The sequence below is a fragment of the Prionailurus bengalensis genome, chromosome E1 (genome assembly GCF_016509475.1).
Source record: "Prionailurus bengalensis isolate Pbe53 chromosome E1, Fcat_Pben_1.1_paternal_pri, whole genome shotgun sequence".
Classification (NCBI taxonomy): domain Eukaryota; kingdom Metazoa; phylum Chordata; class Mammalia; order Carnivora; family Felidae; genus Prionailurus; species Prionailurus bengalensis.
The window spans coordinates 5,432,501-5,449,981 of record NC_057347.1 but is presented as its reverse complement, the minus strand read 5'-3'; the positions used below and the strand labels follow the sequence as shown (position 1 = coordinate 5,449,981).

At 51.5% G+C, this 17,481-nt stretch overlaps 1 protein-coding gene across 4 annotated transcripts in view; it reads right to left on the bottom strand.

Moving 5' to 3' along the window:
- SHISA6 (shisa family member 6) overlaps nt 1–17,481 on the bottom strand; it is a 284,233-nt gene that overhangs the window by 140,241 nt on the left and 126,511 nt on the right. For 2 of the 4 annotated variants that reach the window (XM_043583142.1, XM_043583143.1), the window contains exon 3: nt 12,536–12,631. The exons of the other annotated variants lie outside the window; for them this stretch is intronic. In XM_043583142.1, the coding sequence (XP_043439077.1) occupies nt 12,536–12,631 (96 nt within the window). The remainder of the gene's footprint in view (nt 1–12,535; nt 12,632–17,481) is intronic. 4 annotated transcript variants of the gene reach the window in all.

The following is a 17,481-nucleotide window of genomic DNA, read 5'->3' as shown; positions in this document are numbered from 1 at the left end:
GGACAAGTATGAAACTCCATTCAGGGGTCGGGGGGGGGGGGAGATGTCTTTGAGAGTTGCCTAAATGCAAAGGGAGGGAGTCATGGACCAGGATGCTGGATTAAGCAAGTAGTGAGCAAGGTCAGGAGACCGGCACGGAACGGAATGGTAATGCACTTGGATGTGGGTGGCGAGGGAGGAAAGGTACCAAGGACAGCAGCAGGATTCTGCCTGAGCCCCGAAGCAGCCAGAGGGGCCACGGGCTGAGGGCCCCTTGCCTTCATCTGCACAAACGTAAGTTTCTGTCAAACCTGTCGCGCGATTCAATCAGGGCGCAGCTGGTGTCCATCCCATCGGCCCCATCCATTTCAGTTGAATGGATTCAGGGTTTGGGCATCTGCGTTCAAGTGCTCTTAGTGAAAAAAAAAAACCAGAAAACCATTATGCTCCCCCAGAATTACTCTCCCGGGGTAAAAGACACAGGATTCATTGGGAAGCATGATGATGATAACAGGAGTCTGACATCCATCCTATTCAAGGAATGAATACTTGATGAGCTCTGGCCCCCGTGAGCCCGATTGCACATTTATGCATCGCTGGTGGAAGGGCCTTCAGGTATGAACCCTGAACCATCTGCTGTTAACCTCAGGAAATAAAATCACCTCCCTCCAGCATCAGGCCCGTATCCCGAGGGTCTTTACGCATATAGAGCATGTAGAGGTGGGCAGGAAAACAGGTCACTCTGAGAACACTCGGGGGCATTCAGAGAACAAAGGGCCTTCTGAATCTTCAATGCTCTGGCTTGCTTGAGGAAACTGAGGCCTGACACAGAAAAAACTAAGTCAGAAAAACCACAGGTAAGGGGGTAATTGAGTCTCCACAGAACACCGGCTCCATGAGCCCACCCGATGCCTTTTCAGCCTTGCGGTCAGCTGCGCCAGGATCGACGCCCGGAGGACACGCTTGGTGGGGGACATAGAGGCAGGGAGTTGCCCCTAAGTTGGCCGTGTCCACCTCTGCCCAGGGAGAAGGAGTCTACCTCGCGCGGGGACCTGCCTGGTGTGTGCCTGGTTTAGGTTTGCTCTCAAAGGCAGGAGGGGAGTCGAAAAGCACAGGAGAAGGTGGAGAGTGGTAACCAGCTAGAATTCTGACCTCAGCCTCTATTTTGTCCTCCTCTGCCCTGGGAGGATTTAGGACACTGCCTCCAACCCACCTTTCCAGGGTCATTTCCAGCTGCCTCCTACAGGCGTCCCGTGGCCCCATCACTTCCCTGTACCCCAGTAAAGGGGGTCCTATGTCCCATCCCTTTGGCCTTTCCCTTCTCCGTGTCTTTGTTCCCGAGGCATCCCCACCCACAATGCCCACCCTGCCCCATTCTTGTCATATTCTTCCTGCCCTTCAAGGGCTACCTCGAGTTCTCTACGAGGGCCATTTTAGGTCTCCTCCACTCGGAGAAAAGGCTTTCCTTCTTTAAATCCTCCCCCACGCTCCTCGGGATCGATTTTATGGCACTTCCCTTTTGTCTGGCAGGGAAGATAGCTCAGGAAGCCTGGCATTGTTTTTCTCATCCTCGCTCAACCCATAGTTAAGTTCCCCTGAATTGGACAGATGCCTGTGATTCTGACATCTGGGACAGGTCGCTCAGGTCTTAGGAGGTCTCTCTGCATCCCTGTTCAGAGCTCAGGTACTCCTCTTAGGGAAGAACTCTTTCCCTCCCCAGATGCAAGACACCGTGGCGTTCGGTATGCGGCGACTTCACGGCTAACGAATCTCAGAAATGGAGGTGACTTTGAAGACCATGCGGGGGACTGCACTTAAAGCCTTCCAGGGTAGTGCTGCTCAAACTTTCGGGTGCATGTGAATCGCCCGGAGATCTTGCTAACATGCAGATTCTAGAATCAGTAGGTTCGGGCTGCAGCCCAAGAGTCTGCATTTCGAACCAGCTCCCAGGGGATGCCCACATGCTGATGCCAGGATTACCCCTTGAACAGTAAGGTTCTCCAGCATCTTGAAAAGCTACCACTGCTTGGTGCTTTGCACTCTGGCACATGTTATCTCGTGCCACCTGCACAGCAGCCCTGCATGGTAGGAGGTATTAATATCTTATGGATAATAAGATGGATGTCACAAAAGTCAAGGTCACATGGCTAGCATGGGACAGAACCAGGAGTAAAGGAACCCGTCTGACTCCAGCGACTCTCTCCTTCTAGGCACGTTCCTTCTTCCATAATTATCTAATGAGGGAAGTTTACATCACTATCTGGAGGGCAGGAAGACCGAGGCTGAGGCCATGACTCCAGGCAGGAAGGGCTGGGATATCCTTATCCTGCCTCATCCATGATCTGCACAGAAGTGGAGTCCCAGAGTTATACGGTTATGTTCCAGAGAGTGGTGTCCTGAGAACTGAGATCATCAGGATTCCGTCCCACTTCGGGGCCGCCATGAAATCCTGGCAACCGTTCTTTGAGAGGCCACCTCCTGGCCACAGACTCCTGCTGGCGTAGGGGTGACCCAGCACTTCCCCGGACTTGACAGCCCCATCAGCTAAGCTGTCAGGGTTCAGGAGACTCTTGGCAGTGAGCAGCAGAGAATGAGAGGAAGCCAACTGCCAACGGCTGGCTCCTGAGAAGGGAAGATTCCCAAGGTGGATGACCAGTCAGTGCCAAGCCCAATGCCAGGAAGAGGCTGCGCTGGCCACAAACCTGCCCCTGGGGCCGACTTGAGCCATGGGTCGTGGCAAGAGGAAACTCAGATTTGGCACTAGCAAGAGATTAGAAAATAAGAAGAATGTAGCCCAGAGCGGTTAGAACTCTGAGCACACCAGCCTCTGGGAAAACCAAAGAGCTTGATCCTCTCTCCTCTCCCAATGGGGACTTAAAGACGCACCAAGATTCAGGGCGCTGAAGGCTTTCTTTGGGCCTCCCCTCCCGCCTGAGCAGAAAAGGAGTCAGGCTGGCAGAAGCTGAGGAGCGATGCTTCACTGATGTCAATGTGCCAACAAGACATCCCTTTTGCCTCACTGCCGGAGACATCCATCGGGGTTATTCCTCTTTTGAGTAGAACATACATGTACCCTGCAGGCGAGTTGAAATTTCCCAAGGCACCATAGTGTAATGGTTAGCACTCTGGACTCTGAAATTTCCCAAGGCAACTTCCCAGTGCATCCTGACCCCTCCTTTGCCCTGTACTATTTCTCCTCTCCTCACATCAGCCCAGAGGATTGTTCCAGCATGGCCCAGTAGCCTCTGTGGGCCCGTGGCAGCGGGCCCACAGACAAGCCTTAAATAGGGACATGTATGGTCCAGGACTCAGCAAAGATCTGATGAATGGGGATTTTTCTCAACACCATGATTTGCTGAGGCAGTGTGGGTTGGGTGACGGCTTAGATGCCACATCGCCTGCCCGTGTGTGCCATTTTGACCCAAGCACTGCCCTTAGAACACGGTGAACCTGAGAGGATGGCCAAGTTATGAATCGGCTTCCTCAGGGCCTCAAAGTGGGTCTCTCATGGAGAGTAGGGTGGGCCTACCTTAGAAGTGGACCCTTGGATGGCTCAGAAAGTTGGCTCTGATGGGTATCGTGTTCCTCAGCATCCTCTGCAAGGTTTAACTGCTACCAAAACTAACCTAGGTGACGACAGAGTCCTCAGTAAGACTGAGGAGGGACATAGCACCCTTTCTGCTTCTTGGAGGTGGGGGGGGGCAGTCATGGGTGTTCTTGTTTGCAGGACCAACTTAGGAAAGAGCAAATTGTGGAACAGCTGCCTTTAACCAAAATGGCTGAACTCACAAATGGAAGTATCCAACTGAGAGCTTTCAAAGGTCCTGCCCTGGGTTTTGTTCCGCCTTATTTCTTCCTGTTTGAAGAGCAGTGATGTTGAGGTTGAGAAATGGATTCACCGTTCACGCACATCTGTCTTTGCTTCTGACGCAGTCCATTTTAACCAATTAACCACCGCGTGAGGTTGACTCAATTCTAAGAAAACAGGGAACCACACTGATACCCCATATTCTCCTGAGTGGGAGGCTCAGGGACAGCCTATGCGTGCTGGCCTGAATCATGGGAAAGACCACTGACTAAGGCTGAGCACACAGAGTCAAAGCCTGGTTCCCGGGATTCAGCCATTAATCAGGAGCGAGAGCATACCAAGGGAGCTGTCCCATGGCGCAGATCAGAGCGATCCGGAGACAGCTGGGATCTGTGGTGCCCCCAGCCCAGAACCCAAGAGTTCCTCCCTGTTCTTCCCGCCCACCCTGACCTACGGAGAAGTCCAGGCAAGGATGTTCCCAGGTGGCACAGGCTTCTCAGAGGCCAATCTCAGGCCGGCCAGACCCAGCCTTCCCTCTCCCCTGCTACTGCACTTTCCCCGGCTCTCTGTTGCCATGGAGACCAGATGCCTTCTGAGCTCTGTGCTTTATCTGGAGCCCAGCCTTCGAACACCTTGGGTTTAGCGAAGCCCACTCACTCCCCTGGCTCCCAGAGTGTGAAAATGACTACGCTGGATGTCTTTAGCCAAATGGTTCGGGGGTCCCCTGGCCACAATCCACAGGATGGTCTGCAGCCTCTTGCTCAAACTGTGGGGGTGGGGGGCGTGGCCTGCCCACCCATTCTTTCTTTTCTAGAAGAGGAGACCTCATTTCGAACCCTGTATGCCAGCCGTGGTGGCACCTGACAAACGGGCTGGTGGGAGAAGTGAGCACAGGGTCAGGGCCGAGTGAGGCTCAGCCCCGCCATGGGGCTCGGGCCAGGACGGACGGAAGGCAGCCGAGAAGGACAGTTCTGGATGGGCCTGAAGAAGTAGTTCCCTGACCTCAGTGTTGATTGGCTTCTCCGCTATATTCAGGACCCACTCCCACGTTACCCCTTGGACCTTGTCATTACCAAAAGCTCTGCCCCCTCTCACACTTCACCTCCCAGCCACCACGCTGACCGGTCCTCGCTTTCCCCTGCCCTGGCTTCCTATTCCTGGTAGAATGTTGACCCAGACTCCTCACTGGCTAACACCTGTCCACACGGGTCCCTGTGAGGACCCACCTCCGGCCTCATCCCCTGCTCAGGGGGCACATGCCACCAGTCCGGCACCCTCCCTCTGGATCGCTGCTCCTCGTCCTTAGATCTGGGGACCTGAGCCTCTGTGGGACTTGGCCAGGGCTACCCACGCCACTGCCCTCCCTGCTGAGACTCCTGAACTGGTCACTTCCAGCTCTGATCTCAGCACCTGCTCGGACGCCCCCAGCTCTTCTGGATGTAGCGGGTACTCACTCTCCTGCCGTATCCTCTGCCTCACACCCCATGCCCGGGCTGGCTGGGTGGTGGGGTGGGCCGTTTCCAGCCTGGTCCCCAGGGAGCATCGTTTAGACAGAATGAGGAGACCCACTGACGGTCTTTCCGCAGGCTCTGGAATGGTCAGCTTCTTGCAACTGATCTCCAGGAAGCCCCACGGCCTCTGAGCACCTGGAGGCTGGGCAGCCAGCTCAGTCTGAGTCTCTGGGCTCTAGAGGTGGGTGTCAAAGATGCTCTGAAGCCACGCTGGCTGGGCCTGCTCGCGTGTCCTCATCAGGGCGACCAAGTGTCTCGTTCCCCTGGGACTGAACTAAGATGGCACCAGTTGGCGCAAACTGAGTTGGTTGACCAACTTCACCCTCACTCGCAGCTGATGACCTTGCCTCTCCAAGTCACCGAGCTACCAATGGCATATGTCCACCTGCATGACCCCGGGGCCGTATACTCTCTGCCTCTCATCTGCGGTGGATTTCTCCGGTGGATTTTGCTCCTGGTGGAGACCGGCCCCTCCGCCTACACGGTAGATCCCATTACCAAGGACACCACTTCTGAAACACCCTCCCCCGCCCCACGTCATCGATTTTCCCGTCTCCGCTGGACCATTCCTATCAGCATGTGGACACACTGTGACTTCCCCCGTCTTAAAACAAAACCCAACTGTCTTTACATCACGCTCCCTTCCAGCCACCGCCCTCCTTCCTGTCCCGTTTCACAACAAAACTCTACAGGGTCGTCCGCACCTGCGGTTTCTTATTCCTCTTCTCCTGTTTTTCTTACTTTAAAAACCTTTCACAGCGTTCTGTCACGGGGCATTTCAGACGCATCCCCGAGTAAAGAGGCTGGTGTAACAAACCCAGGTCTTCTCATCACCCGGTCTGCCTCGATTTCGTAGAAGCACAGCCCAGACATCATCCACCCTCTCTTGCCTCCATCAGACACGCGTGTGTCTCCTCCATCAGATACACAGGTGCCTTCCCCATGGCTGCTCTTGCCAAGCTCACCAACGACCTCCGTGTTACCAGGTCGCGTCTAGGAGTCACTGCTCAGGCTTCGGCTCATTGGACCTCTCTGTGTCTTAAACACCTGATCACTGTCCCCCTTGGGGACCCCTGCTTTGCTTCCCACTCAACTTCCAAGGCCACACACACCGCCCTGGTTTTCTTGCTTCCAGACTAGTCTCCTCCCTAGGTACCCTCCCCATCTCCCCAGCCTCTCCATATTGGGTGCCCAGCGGCTTCCTCCCAGAGCCTTGCTCGCCTGGAGGCGACACTCTCCCTAGCTGATGTCACGCGGTCTCCCAGATTCACGCCCCGGAAACTCCCACATTCACATCCCCAACCTGGATGCCTCTCCTGAACTCGACGTTTCCGCATGGATGATCTGATTAATAAGCATCTAAAACTTAATAGGGAGCCAGACTGAGTTCACCTCACCCCGAACCTCTGCCTAAACCTTGTCCCTCCCGGAGACTTCCAGCTTCCTAGTGCTTCAAGCCAAAAACGTTTTGTTTCTCATCTTGCCTAGAATGGTAACCAGATCCTTAAATGGCCCACGGGCCCCATGTGCTCAGGTCCCCCCCCCCCCCCCCCCCCCGCCCCACACTCCAGCTCCTTCTGGCCAATCCTCCCAGCTGTTCCCCACAGCCTGGCGGGGGACACATGGCTGTTCCCTTGTCCTGGGAGCCCCCTCCCCCAAATGCAGACGGCTTTGATCCTCTGCCTCCTTCAGTCTGTGCCCAGATGTCATTTTTCTCTGAAGCCTTGTGGATGCTCTTGTATGAACTACAACTCCCTCCCTTTCCCTGCCTTGTCTTGTTCCATAGCTCTTAACTCTGGCCGGCATGCTTCATACATTTACTTCTTTCTATCATCTCACACTGGCATGTAAGATTGTCTGCTGCATCCTCCGTGGCTACGATGATGTCTGGCACGGAGCAGGTGCTCAACGTACGTGCTCACCTGAAGGAACGAATGACCATGAGTGACAGTGTCTGCCTCCTACAAAGGGGCAGTGACTTTGGAGTGCCTACCTTCTAGTAAAGGCTGCAGGGCTCTCTCTCTCTGTCCCAAACACACATACACTCTCCCTCTCTTTCTCTCTCTCTCGTGCACACCCACACGCATGCGTGTGCCTATGTGGCTCCTGGCACGGTGGAAAGGCCCGGCGAATATGGAGAAAGAGCAGAGGAGAGAACGCCCAAGTGCAGAAGACAGCCGCCATGCGTATGCGGGCATTGCTACCACCGCGGCCCGTAAGGACTGCGGCCTGGCATGGCCCGGGACACACAGGCGGAGATCCCTGGAATTAACGATACTGACACGCGGGGGATCCTGGAAAAGAATCTTTCCAGCTCTTTTGATCAGACTCAAAAACAACCAGCCCGACTGAGCTGTTCACCAAAACGCCGACGTGGAACAGGGTCCCCGTAAAGTGTGTTCATTTAGCCAGACCCTGAAAACGTATCTGAGCAGACTGAGCTTCCTTTCTGGAAGGACAGCCCCGGCTAATCCGGTGGCGGTGGCCCACTCCAGGCCCGTCTTTTTTTTGGCGTGACTTCCTACCTTGCAAGATGTGTGCCTCTAAAAAGAACAACCATCGGCTATGGAGTGTTTACCACGCGTGTGCGTCCTGTGGAACCACTGCCCATACGCTGCCTCGCCACCCACCCTCTTCTCCAACAGGTAGGGTGTGTAGTGGCTGGGAGCATGATCTTTGGAAACAGGACTGGATTTGGGATTAGCCGGTACTGACCATGTGACGTTCACTCATGCAAATTACTCAACTGCTCTACTTTGACTTCTCTCTCCCCAGCAAAAGGGGGTAACAAGAGTTCACCCACGGGGTCGTCATGAAGGTGAAAATAAGACGGCACATGTCAGAGTGCCGGAACATTGTAAGTGCTCGGCAAATAGCCCTTATCATTGGGATTTCACTGTGGCAGCCTCGGAGATGTTCTGTTTCCCTAAAGACAGCTCTGGGGTCCTGTGTGGGGGTCGGCGTGATCCTATCTAATGAACAGAGGAAAGGTTTTAGGGGGAACTTGGTCTAAACTCATGGTCACTCTGATCCGCATCTTCCTTGGCCTTGACTTCCATTTCTCCTAAGGGATCAGCAGGGAGGAGGTCAAAGGAAGAAATCAGAGCAGCGGGCACATGGAGAAGTAGCTCCTTAGAAGAAGGAGAAAACAGGGGCGCCTGGGGGGCTCAGTCAGTTGAGCGTCCAACTTCAGCTCGGGTCCTGAGCTCATGGTTTGTGGCATCGAGCCCCGCGTCGGGCTCTGCGCTAACGGCACGGAGCCTGCCTGAGATTCTCTCTCTCCCTCTCTCTCTCTCTTTGCCCTCCCCCTCTCAAAATAAATAAACTTCAAAGAAAAGAGGGAGAAGAAGAAGAAAGGGAAGAGTGAGAATTATAAAAGGCAGAGCACAGTCAGGCAGTTAGAAAGTCCTGAAAAGGGGCATCAGTAGAGCGTGGTACCTGTGAGCCCAAGGCAGTGCTATGCCCCCTAGGAGGTTGACCAATGACTGCGTGGTCCCCTAGGGGTCTCCTAACAGGACAGAGATGGAACAGGGGCTTTTGGCGGTTATGAAGCCCCCAAGGCCAGATTTCCATTTCTTCTGATGTCTCACCTTTGCAAGCCCATTAGCCAAAAAACATCCCCTTGTTTAGGCTTTGTCTCAGAGGGTTTCATTCCCTGTGCACCTATGGATCTCATTCTACAATAGCATCCCCAACCCCCAACTCTCTGAATTTGGAGGAGCGGCCACCGAAGCTAGAGTGCACTTCTCTCTCCACGATGCCTCTGGGGCCTTTGACATGGCAGACAGGACTGGAGGCATCCGAGCTTCCAAAGAAGGTTCCAGACACCGTTTGGAAGGGGGACGGTCAATGCACGATTCTCAGATAATCAGAATCTGATAGAAATACCTGTGCAGTTCAGTGATGCAGGTTGGTAGTGAGATGGTATTACCTTCTAAAGCAGGAGTTAGCTACCCCATTAGTTCTGAGCGTCACAGTGGGGCCACACGGCAGCTGGGGGCCGTCAGAAGGCCTAATGCCAATGTAGTAGGAAGAAGGGAAAGCGGGAATTAAGGAAAAGGTCCCCAGCAGGCCGTAGGGGTGAAGCAAAAAGAAATAAAGAGAAAAAGAAAAAGAAAGGAATGAAACATACATGATATACAACTTGGAGTGGCTACCTTCCCATGGGGCATTAATATGGCACCACTTGCCTTATGGGCACCACTCAGAGCCGAGCTTTGGGTTGCTCTGCTGGAAGGGAGGATGGAGCTTGGCCCTTTTCCAGAGACCCAGGCTGTGTGCAAAGAAAGAGTCCCGATATCAGAAGGGGGGACTCCGTTTCCTCAGCTCCTCCCCCAGCCCCAGTCTCTTTGCTCATGAAACTCTAGTTGTTTTCTCAATTGGAAAATACACGCAGGGGTACATTCCTGGAGAGAGGAGGTTTCAGAGGCCTTGATGGAAGGGAACGGAAGAGAGGATCTGGTAAGGGTGTGGCTGGGGGACCCGCCACGTATGCAGAGGGAGAGACGCAGGCAAGCTAAGATCAGGGCGAGCAACCAGCATCAGCAAAGCCCCACACCCATGACAGGGTACAGTCTCCCCGGTGACTGAGACCCAAAGGACAGACAGGGATAGAGAATCCCCTTTACGCTGCGGCTTTGTGTCCACTGCCTGATAAACGCACGGTCTGGCTGCGGCCCCATGGCCCCCACTCTCGTCCTTTTCTGTCCTGCTTCGTTCATACAACCCCCCCTTGTATTTCTTGACACCCCAACAAAGCTTCTACCCCAGAGCCTTCCTGCTGCCTCTGCCTGGGATGCGGGTCTCTGCCCAATTACCCCCTTATCCAAGCTGCCTCCTGCCGCGGCCTTCGGTTTTTCCCCCTGCTCTTAGTCATCGAGAATTTATTTTGTCTGCTTCGCCCAACGGAATAGGAGTTTTCACAAAAGCAGATTCCGTTTCATCGACTTCTGAATATTGCTTAGCACATGGCGAGCCTCATGAAATATTTATTTGTTGAATGAATGTATGAGCCCCAAGCCATAACATTATATACATATAATATATATATATAACATTTATATATATATAGTTTATATATATAGTTTTATACAGTATATTTATAATATATAAGTAACATTTATAACATTTATATATAGTTTATATATAGTTTTTATATAATATTTATATTTATATATAAATATATTAAACACTTATATATACATAAATAGTTCTTTTGATGAGCTGACGTTTCAGGTTAGACCACCTACAAGGGATAGGGGTAAGGGTGGGAAACCACTGCAGCTGAAAAGCCTTGGTAAGAGTTGCCGTGTTCTGTTGGAAAAACTCAGATTTGGGGGCACCTGGGTGGCTCGGTCGGTTAAGCGTCCGACTTCGGCTCAGGTCGTGATCTCTCACAGCTCGTGGGTTCGAGCCCCGCGTCGGGCTCTGTGCTGACAGCTCAGAGCCTGGAGCCTGTTTCGGATTCTGTCTCTGTGTCTCTCTGCCCCTCCCCTGCTCACACCCTGTCTCTCTCTCTCTCTAATATAAATAAACATTAAGAAAAAGAAAGAAAGAAAAATTCATATTTGTAGCTTTGAAGTAGGAGTGCAGTAGTCAACCCCCAAAATGGCCCCCAGGGATCCCTGTGTGGCTCCCCCACCCCCACCCCGCCATCTGTAATAAAGCTGACTTGTGTAAGCAAGAAGATATTGAGAAGATGACAGAATGTAACCCACAGGCTTGGTGTCATAATAGACACGCGGACTTCTTTCTTTCTTTTTCTTGGATCGCCCACTCTGGGGAAGCCCTGCCACCATGTTGTCAGGACACACAAGGTAGCCCATGGAGAGAACGTCACGGGGAGGAACTGAGGCCTCCTGCCAACAGCCAGTGCGATGTGCATGAACGATTCTGGAAGCAGGTCCTTCCACCCCGGTCAAGCTTTCGGATGAGGTAGCCCCTTGCTGCAACGTCGCCAGGAACCTCGTGAGAGACGCCCACCCCAGAAGCATTCAGTTCAGCTGCCCCCGAATTCGGGACCCGCTGAAGCTACGGGACATGATACGTGTTCGCTATTGTCTTAAAACGCTACATTTCAGATGTGTTCGATTCACAGCGATAGGTAATTATCGCCAAGCAGATGATGTGGGGGCTGGCCGTCCTAGGTTTGAGCCGATATGGGTAGGACTAGGATGATGTCTTTCATCCGTTAACCGTGCAGCCCCACCGCCCTTCTGGTCCCAGTTTGATTCTGCGACTTTGAGTAGCCACAAATGCCACCTGTATCCTCAATAAACTTTATTTAGACACAAAGAGACACAACAGAAAATACATACACAGATACAGATTTGTTTGTTTGGTTTTTTTTTTTTTTTCTCTACAGGGTGAACAAACATCACACAGGGAATTTAAAAAGTCGTTGCATGGAATGTACGAAAAACTCGCGAAGTTCCTTGTTCGCTCACACTTAAAAGAGACACATATTGCGGAGGAAGACAGGGATCGTTCCATCCCTACAACAGAATTCACAGTTGGTCTATAACAGTACACAGGTGTCAGGAAGGTAACCGGAGGAGTCAGGGATTCAGTTATTTGATAGGACAGAATGCTCACAACACTAGGAGGGCTCTGTTTAAACAAAAGACAGAATCGAGGACTCCATACACCCCCCCCTCCCACCCCCGGACAGATGCTCTGCAAGCTGTCGGCTAGGTCATAAAGCAGCTCAGCAGAAATGCCACGTTAGCGTTCCTCTGGAGGTCGGAAGGGCTGCGTGACCTCTACCTTTGTGTCCACACCACAGAGAGATTGTGTACAGAGACACATGTAGGACACAGCAACTCTCGCCATGCACGCTGGCTTAGAAACCCACGGTGCGGACCGTTGACATACATCGGTTTATAAAATGTGGCTTTACAAAGGAAAAGGAGGAAGAACCAAGAGGAGAACACGCTTCGCATCTGCCGGCAAGGTTTCTCGCCACTCTGCCTGCGGTCCCTCCCGCCGGGGGGACGGGGCAGGGGCGGGCTGGGGGGGGGGTCGTCTCTTGCAAGTCTATGGGCCCTCTAAAAGTCACACCTGGGACCTGCCTTCCCGTCAGAAGCCACATATGTCACCAGGCCACGCTGCAAGGGGAACCCCCCTCAACTTATTCCTGTCCCGGAACGTTAGCCTCCTCCACCGTCACCTTCCCATTTCAGCTCGGGGCTCCCCTAGGCAACCTCTGTATTTTAGTAAAAAATGGTTTCCACTGTACCCTTCGTGTGTCCTCTTCCTAACGTGACAAATCCAGATGAGATGAAGTTATGGAGATCGGGTCCTCCACTTCGGTGGGTATCCTTCCCATAATGTCCTGCAAGAAGACGGGGCACAGTTACCTGGTGCACCCATGGGCACCCGCCGCTGCAGCTCCCCCAGAGGCAGAGAGGAAGTTCATTTCCGAGCCAGCAGCTGAGTCAGAAGGTAGCAGCCGTCAAGGAGAAATACGTATATCATTTTATAAACACGTATATCATGTAATATATATACAGTGTATATAAAAAGTATATAGATCAAGTATATATACACGTATGTGTGTATATATATACACCCGCGTGTACATATATACATACAATTGTGTATATACACATATATATGTATATTATATGCGTATATACACATAAGTGTGTGTGTGTGTATATATATATATATACATATATATATGTATATATATATATATACATACACGCAATTGCACAACAAAGACAACAATTCTGGGAAGGTTACATGGAAAACAGAGTGGGGGGGAAAGGAACAGGTGGCTAGATTTTGGCATTTCTGACCGAGCGCACCAGAACATCAGTCTATCTGCCCGACCATCGTCACCTCTGTCCCAGCTTCCCTCTTTCTCCATCTCGCCTTAGTCATTGGTTTCCTCTCTTTCTGAAGCACGGAGGCATGGGGCTGTCTGGTGGGGACAGCTCTCTGTATGTGCCTCTGCTTATAAGTCCCATCACATCCTAAGGAACTACAGTCTCACGGCTTAGGAGAGAACCAGAATGGTGGTTGTAAAACACTGGGAAAATATTTACTGCTTTCCCCTCTTGACTTTTCTGCAATAAGATCTTATTCTGTGCCAGCCCCACGTGCCCATCTACCTGAGGGGCTGGACCGAGGAAAGGTCGGGGCGGGCTCAGACCCTGGGCGAAGAAATCCACAGAGAAAGACAGATACATTCCTCTTCTGACATTCAAAACACGATTTCACAAATGTTCTTGAAACGCAGGTGTTGTAAAGAAAGAAAGCACTCCGTAAATGCCATCCTGAGGTATATACACAGGAAAATGGAGAAAAGCCACATTTTTGTCGTATTTGTACAAGAGTGCATTAAAAACTGTACCTGGAATTGACACAATGTGCAGAAGTACCTAAGACGTAATGGTAAGTTCAAAAGCGGACAGAAAATGCTATATTAAATATGACCACAGTGCTGTAAAAAATTCAAACCAGCGCATTAAAAAAAACTGAAAGAAAACACATCCGGTACTCACAACTGCCCTCAGATCATTGGAACTTGAGTCTTACTTCTCTCCTTTCAACGTTTCCATATTTTCCAAGTTTTTCCCCCCTTTAGTAAGTAGGTCAGTTTTAGAATACAACTAGGTAAAATAAATTTCTTTAAATTTTTTTTTCAACATGTATTTATTTTGGGGACAGAGAGAGACAGAGCATGAACGGGGGAGGGGCAGAGAGAGGGGGAGACACAGAATCGGAAACAGGCTCCAGGGTCCGAGCCATCAGCCCAGAGCCTGACGCGGGGCTCGAACTCCCGGACCGCGAGATCGTGACCTGGCTGAAGTCGGACGCTTAACCGACTGCGCCACCCAGGCACCCCGGTGAAATAAATTTCTAATGAAAAAGCTGCATGGTAATTGTAAAGACAACCCAAATCACATTTTTTCTTAAGAGGGCACCCTCTCAATTAGCAGATCTCAAACCTAGGTGCATGCTGGAACCATCTGGAAGCTTTCAAGAATGCAAATGTCAGACACAACTCCAGGGGTTCTGATTCCGTTGGTGAGGGTCTGGGCTTACAAACTCTGAGAGCCACTGTCTCAGCCCCTCAGGAACTTAAGAGAATCTTGCCACCATTTCTGCGATGCCCTCCACTCTGGAATAGATACTCATCCCTCAGGGTCCACAGCCTCCCAAAAGGAGCTCTCTCGCTGTAAAATACTGCGGTCACAACCCAGAATTTGATAGAATGGGAGCTGGGCTAAGAGGCTTCAAGCTATGTCACAGCTCCAGAAACCAGCCTCTAGTACCTGGAGAAATGCATCCTCATCAGGGATCAGCGGGGAGGGGGTGTCTCGAAGGGTGAGCTGCAGGGAGGGAGGGAACCCTGTCCTGTAACAAGGCCACTTTCTCCCCACCCCCACCCCCACCCCCAAGCAATGACAGGGCAGGAAAAGGAAGTAACAATTCAGAACGGTCATAAATTTGGACCTCATTAATTCAGAACCTGCGATACATCCTGCAGAATTGGGGCTGGCATATTTTTGTGCTCTTTTATAAATAAAATTTTGATAAACAAATCAATACTGGGGAAGATAGAACATAAACAGTGCGTGTGCTACTTACAAATCATTTCTTATCTGTCAGCTGGAACGAGGTCCCTTGGGACTGAGCGGTGCCCTAGCACTTTGGGGCTCTGCTGGTTTAACGAGCAAGTTTTCTGATCACCTACTATGCACCAGGCAGAGAGACAGAGCCTCTGAAAACACGGTGTCAGGGTTTCGGGAAGGGGGCAGGGGTTGACATCATAGCAGCGAATGTTTTGTAGTAAAGCCAGACCGGAGGTAGATAACGAGGCCAACGCAGGCACCCAGTTTCTCCCACCACAAACCACATGTTCCCTCCATCATGCACACCTGGCTTCATCTACTCCCCGCAAGAGCCTTGTGGAAAAGTCACGTTCCCAAGGTCACGGAGCTAGTTAGCGGGAAATCCTGACTCCCCACGCTCCCACCTTTGTACAAGTCTGACACGAGCCACCTCACCTGGTGGTCTGAATGGTCACAACTGTGCCGCTGTGACTCTTCCCTGAGACTGGAACCCAATGGAAACACTAACTCAGGAGCAGTCTACCTGGCGATGAGTGAGTTCATAGAAGTTGGAGTTCAGGTTCCAACAAGCTTCAGTACGGAGGCTTGGCGTTGGGTAGAGAAAAGAAATGGTGAGGGGTCAGGACCAAGAGCAGGTGACAGGAGTCACGAATTCTATGGGCAAATCGGTTTGGAAAATATTATGTGAAATGAAAAGTAACCATGGAAACCAAGGCTAGGGACCAGTCAATGAGCACCCACGTCTCCAGGGAACCCTTACATTTTTCAAAGGTATCTCTCAGGACGCATGTTGGGAAAGAAAGCAGCCAGTGACACGGAGTTGGAGAAGACAAGGTGAGAGCTTCAGCTTTTGTTGGAGCTGCGGTCTTCAAACTTGAGCACAGCAAGCTCACAGGGCGGTACCCAGATTGCTGGGCCCCAGCCCCAGAATTCCTGACTTACTAGGGTCAGAGGTAAGTTCATGTCTGACAAGTTCTCAAGTGATGCTGATGATGGCCGCAGGTCCAGGGACCACACTTTATGAACCACCGTGTTAGAACTACCGACGGGTCCAGCTTGAGCTGGGTACAGGGCCAATGTTGGGGGAGGTGGGGTCAAGGTCTGGAATGCCTTACATTTTGTGTCCCCTCGAGAGGAACAAATAGTTTTAGCATGAACAAGGGTAGCATGATGGGAAGAACAATCGGTAAACGCACTGCTCTCTCCGCCATCACCACATCTGGAAGTCCAAAGCCACAGGGACAGCACTGAGGTTCAAGTTCAACTGTCCCCCTGGCAGGAGGCAGGTGGAAACTAAAGAGAGACCTGGGGCAGGGTTCCTGGAGTCGTGCAATGGTGGTGACTCCGGTAAGGAAGTGACTCTGAGTAACTAGAGGGAAAGCTTCTTTGTGAAGGAGATTTGCAGCAAGAAACAGGAGGGGGAAATGAGGTAACATCTGAATGGTGATTTCAGTAAGATGTGACAGCAGTCTGCATCTGTGAAATTGGACCAACAGCCAAGGGAGGGAAAGAAACTGAGCAGGACGGCTTGCCTGGGCTGTAAATACAGCCAACAGAGCGCGTCCTGAAGGAGACCAGTCAAGTAAAGTCAAGGGCACTCGGTGGGGTGGAGGACAGAGAGACAGCAATGCTGGGAGAGGACAGACAGACAGGACAACTCCAGGAGTTTCCATCGATGCCCCACAGTATTCCCAGAAGAGACACAGAAGGGATCATTCAGAAGCAATGATTAAAAGTTAATAGATTTTCGTTTTCCTGAGCAGATGGCAAGACTTCAGTCTTTAGATCAAAAGACAAAAGGCAAGATCAAGCATCACACTATATATGAGAAGGGACCAAAGTCCAGATATACTCTAGTGAAATGGCTTTCAAAAAAATAAAGGAGGGGCACCTGGGTGGCTCAGTCAGCTGAGCGTCTGACTTCGGCTCAGGTCATGATCTCACGGCTCATGGGTTCCAGCCCCACATCAAGCTCTGAGCTGACGACACAGAGCCTGCTTTAGATTTTCTGTCTTCCTCTCTCTCTGCCCCTCCCCCACTCGTTCTCTCTCTCTCTCTCTCTCTCTCTCTCAAATAAACATTTAAAATTAAAAAATAAATAAATAAATGGGGCACCTGGGTGGCCCAGTAGGTTGAGCATCTGATTTCGGCTCAGGTCATGATCTCGCGGTTCGTGAGTTCAAGCCCCACGTTGGGCTCTGTGCTGACAGCTCAGAGCCTGGAGCCTGCTTCGGATTCTGTGTCTCCCTCTCTCTGCCCCTCCCCCACTCACGCTCTGTCTCTCTCTCTCTCTCTCAAAAATGCATAAACATTAAAAAACTTAAAAAAATAAAGGAAAAAAATGAATAAATAAGTTAATTAAAATTTTAAAAAATAAAGGAAGGGGCGCCTGGGTGGCGCAGTCAGTTAAGCGTCCGACTTCAGCCAGGTCACGATCTCGCGGTCCGTGAGTTCGAGCCCCGCATCGGGCTCTGGGCTGATGGCTCAGAGCCTGGAGCCTGTTTCCGATTCTGTGTCTCCCTCTCTCTCTGCCCCTCGCCCGTTCATGCTCTGTCTCTCTCTGTCCCAAAAATAAATAAACGTTGAAAAAAAAATTAAA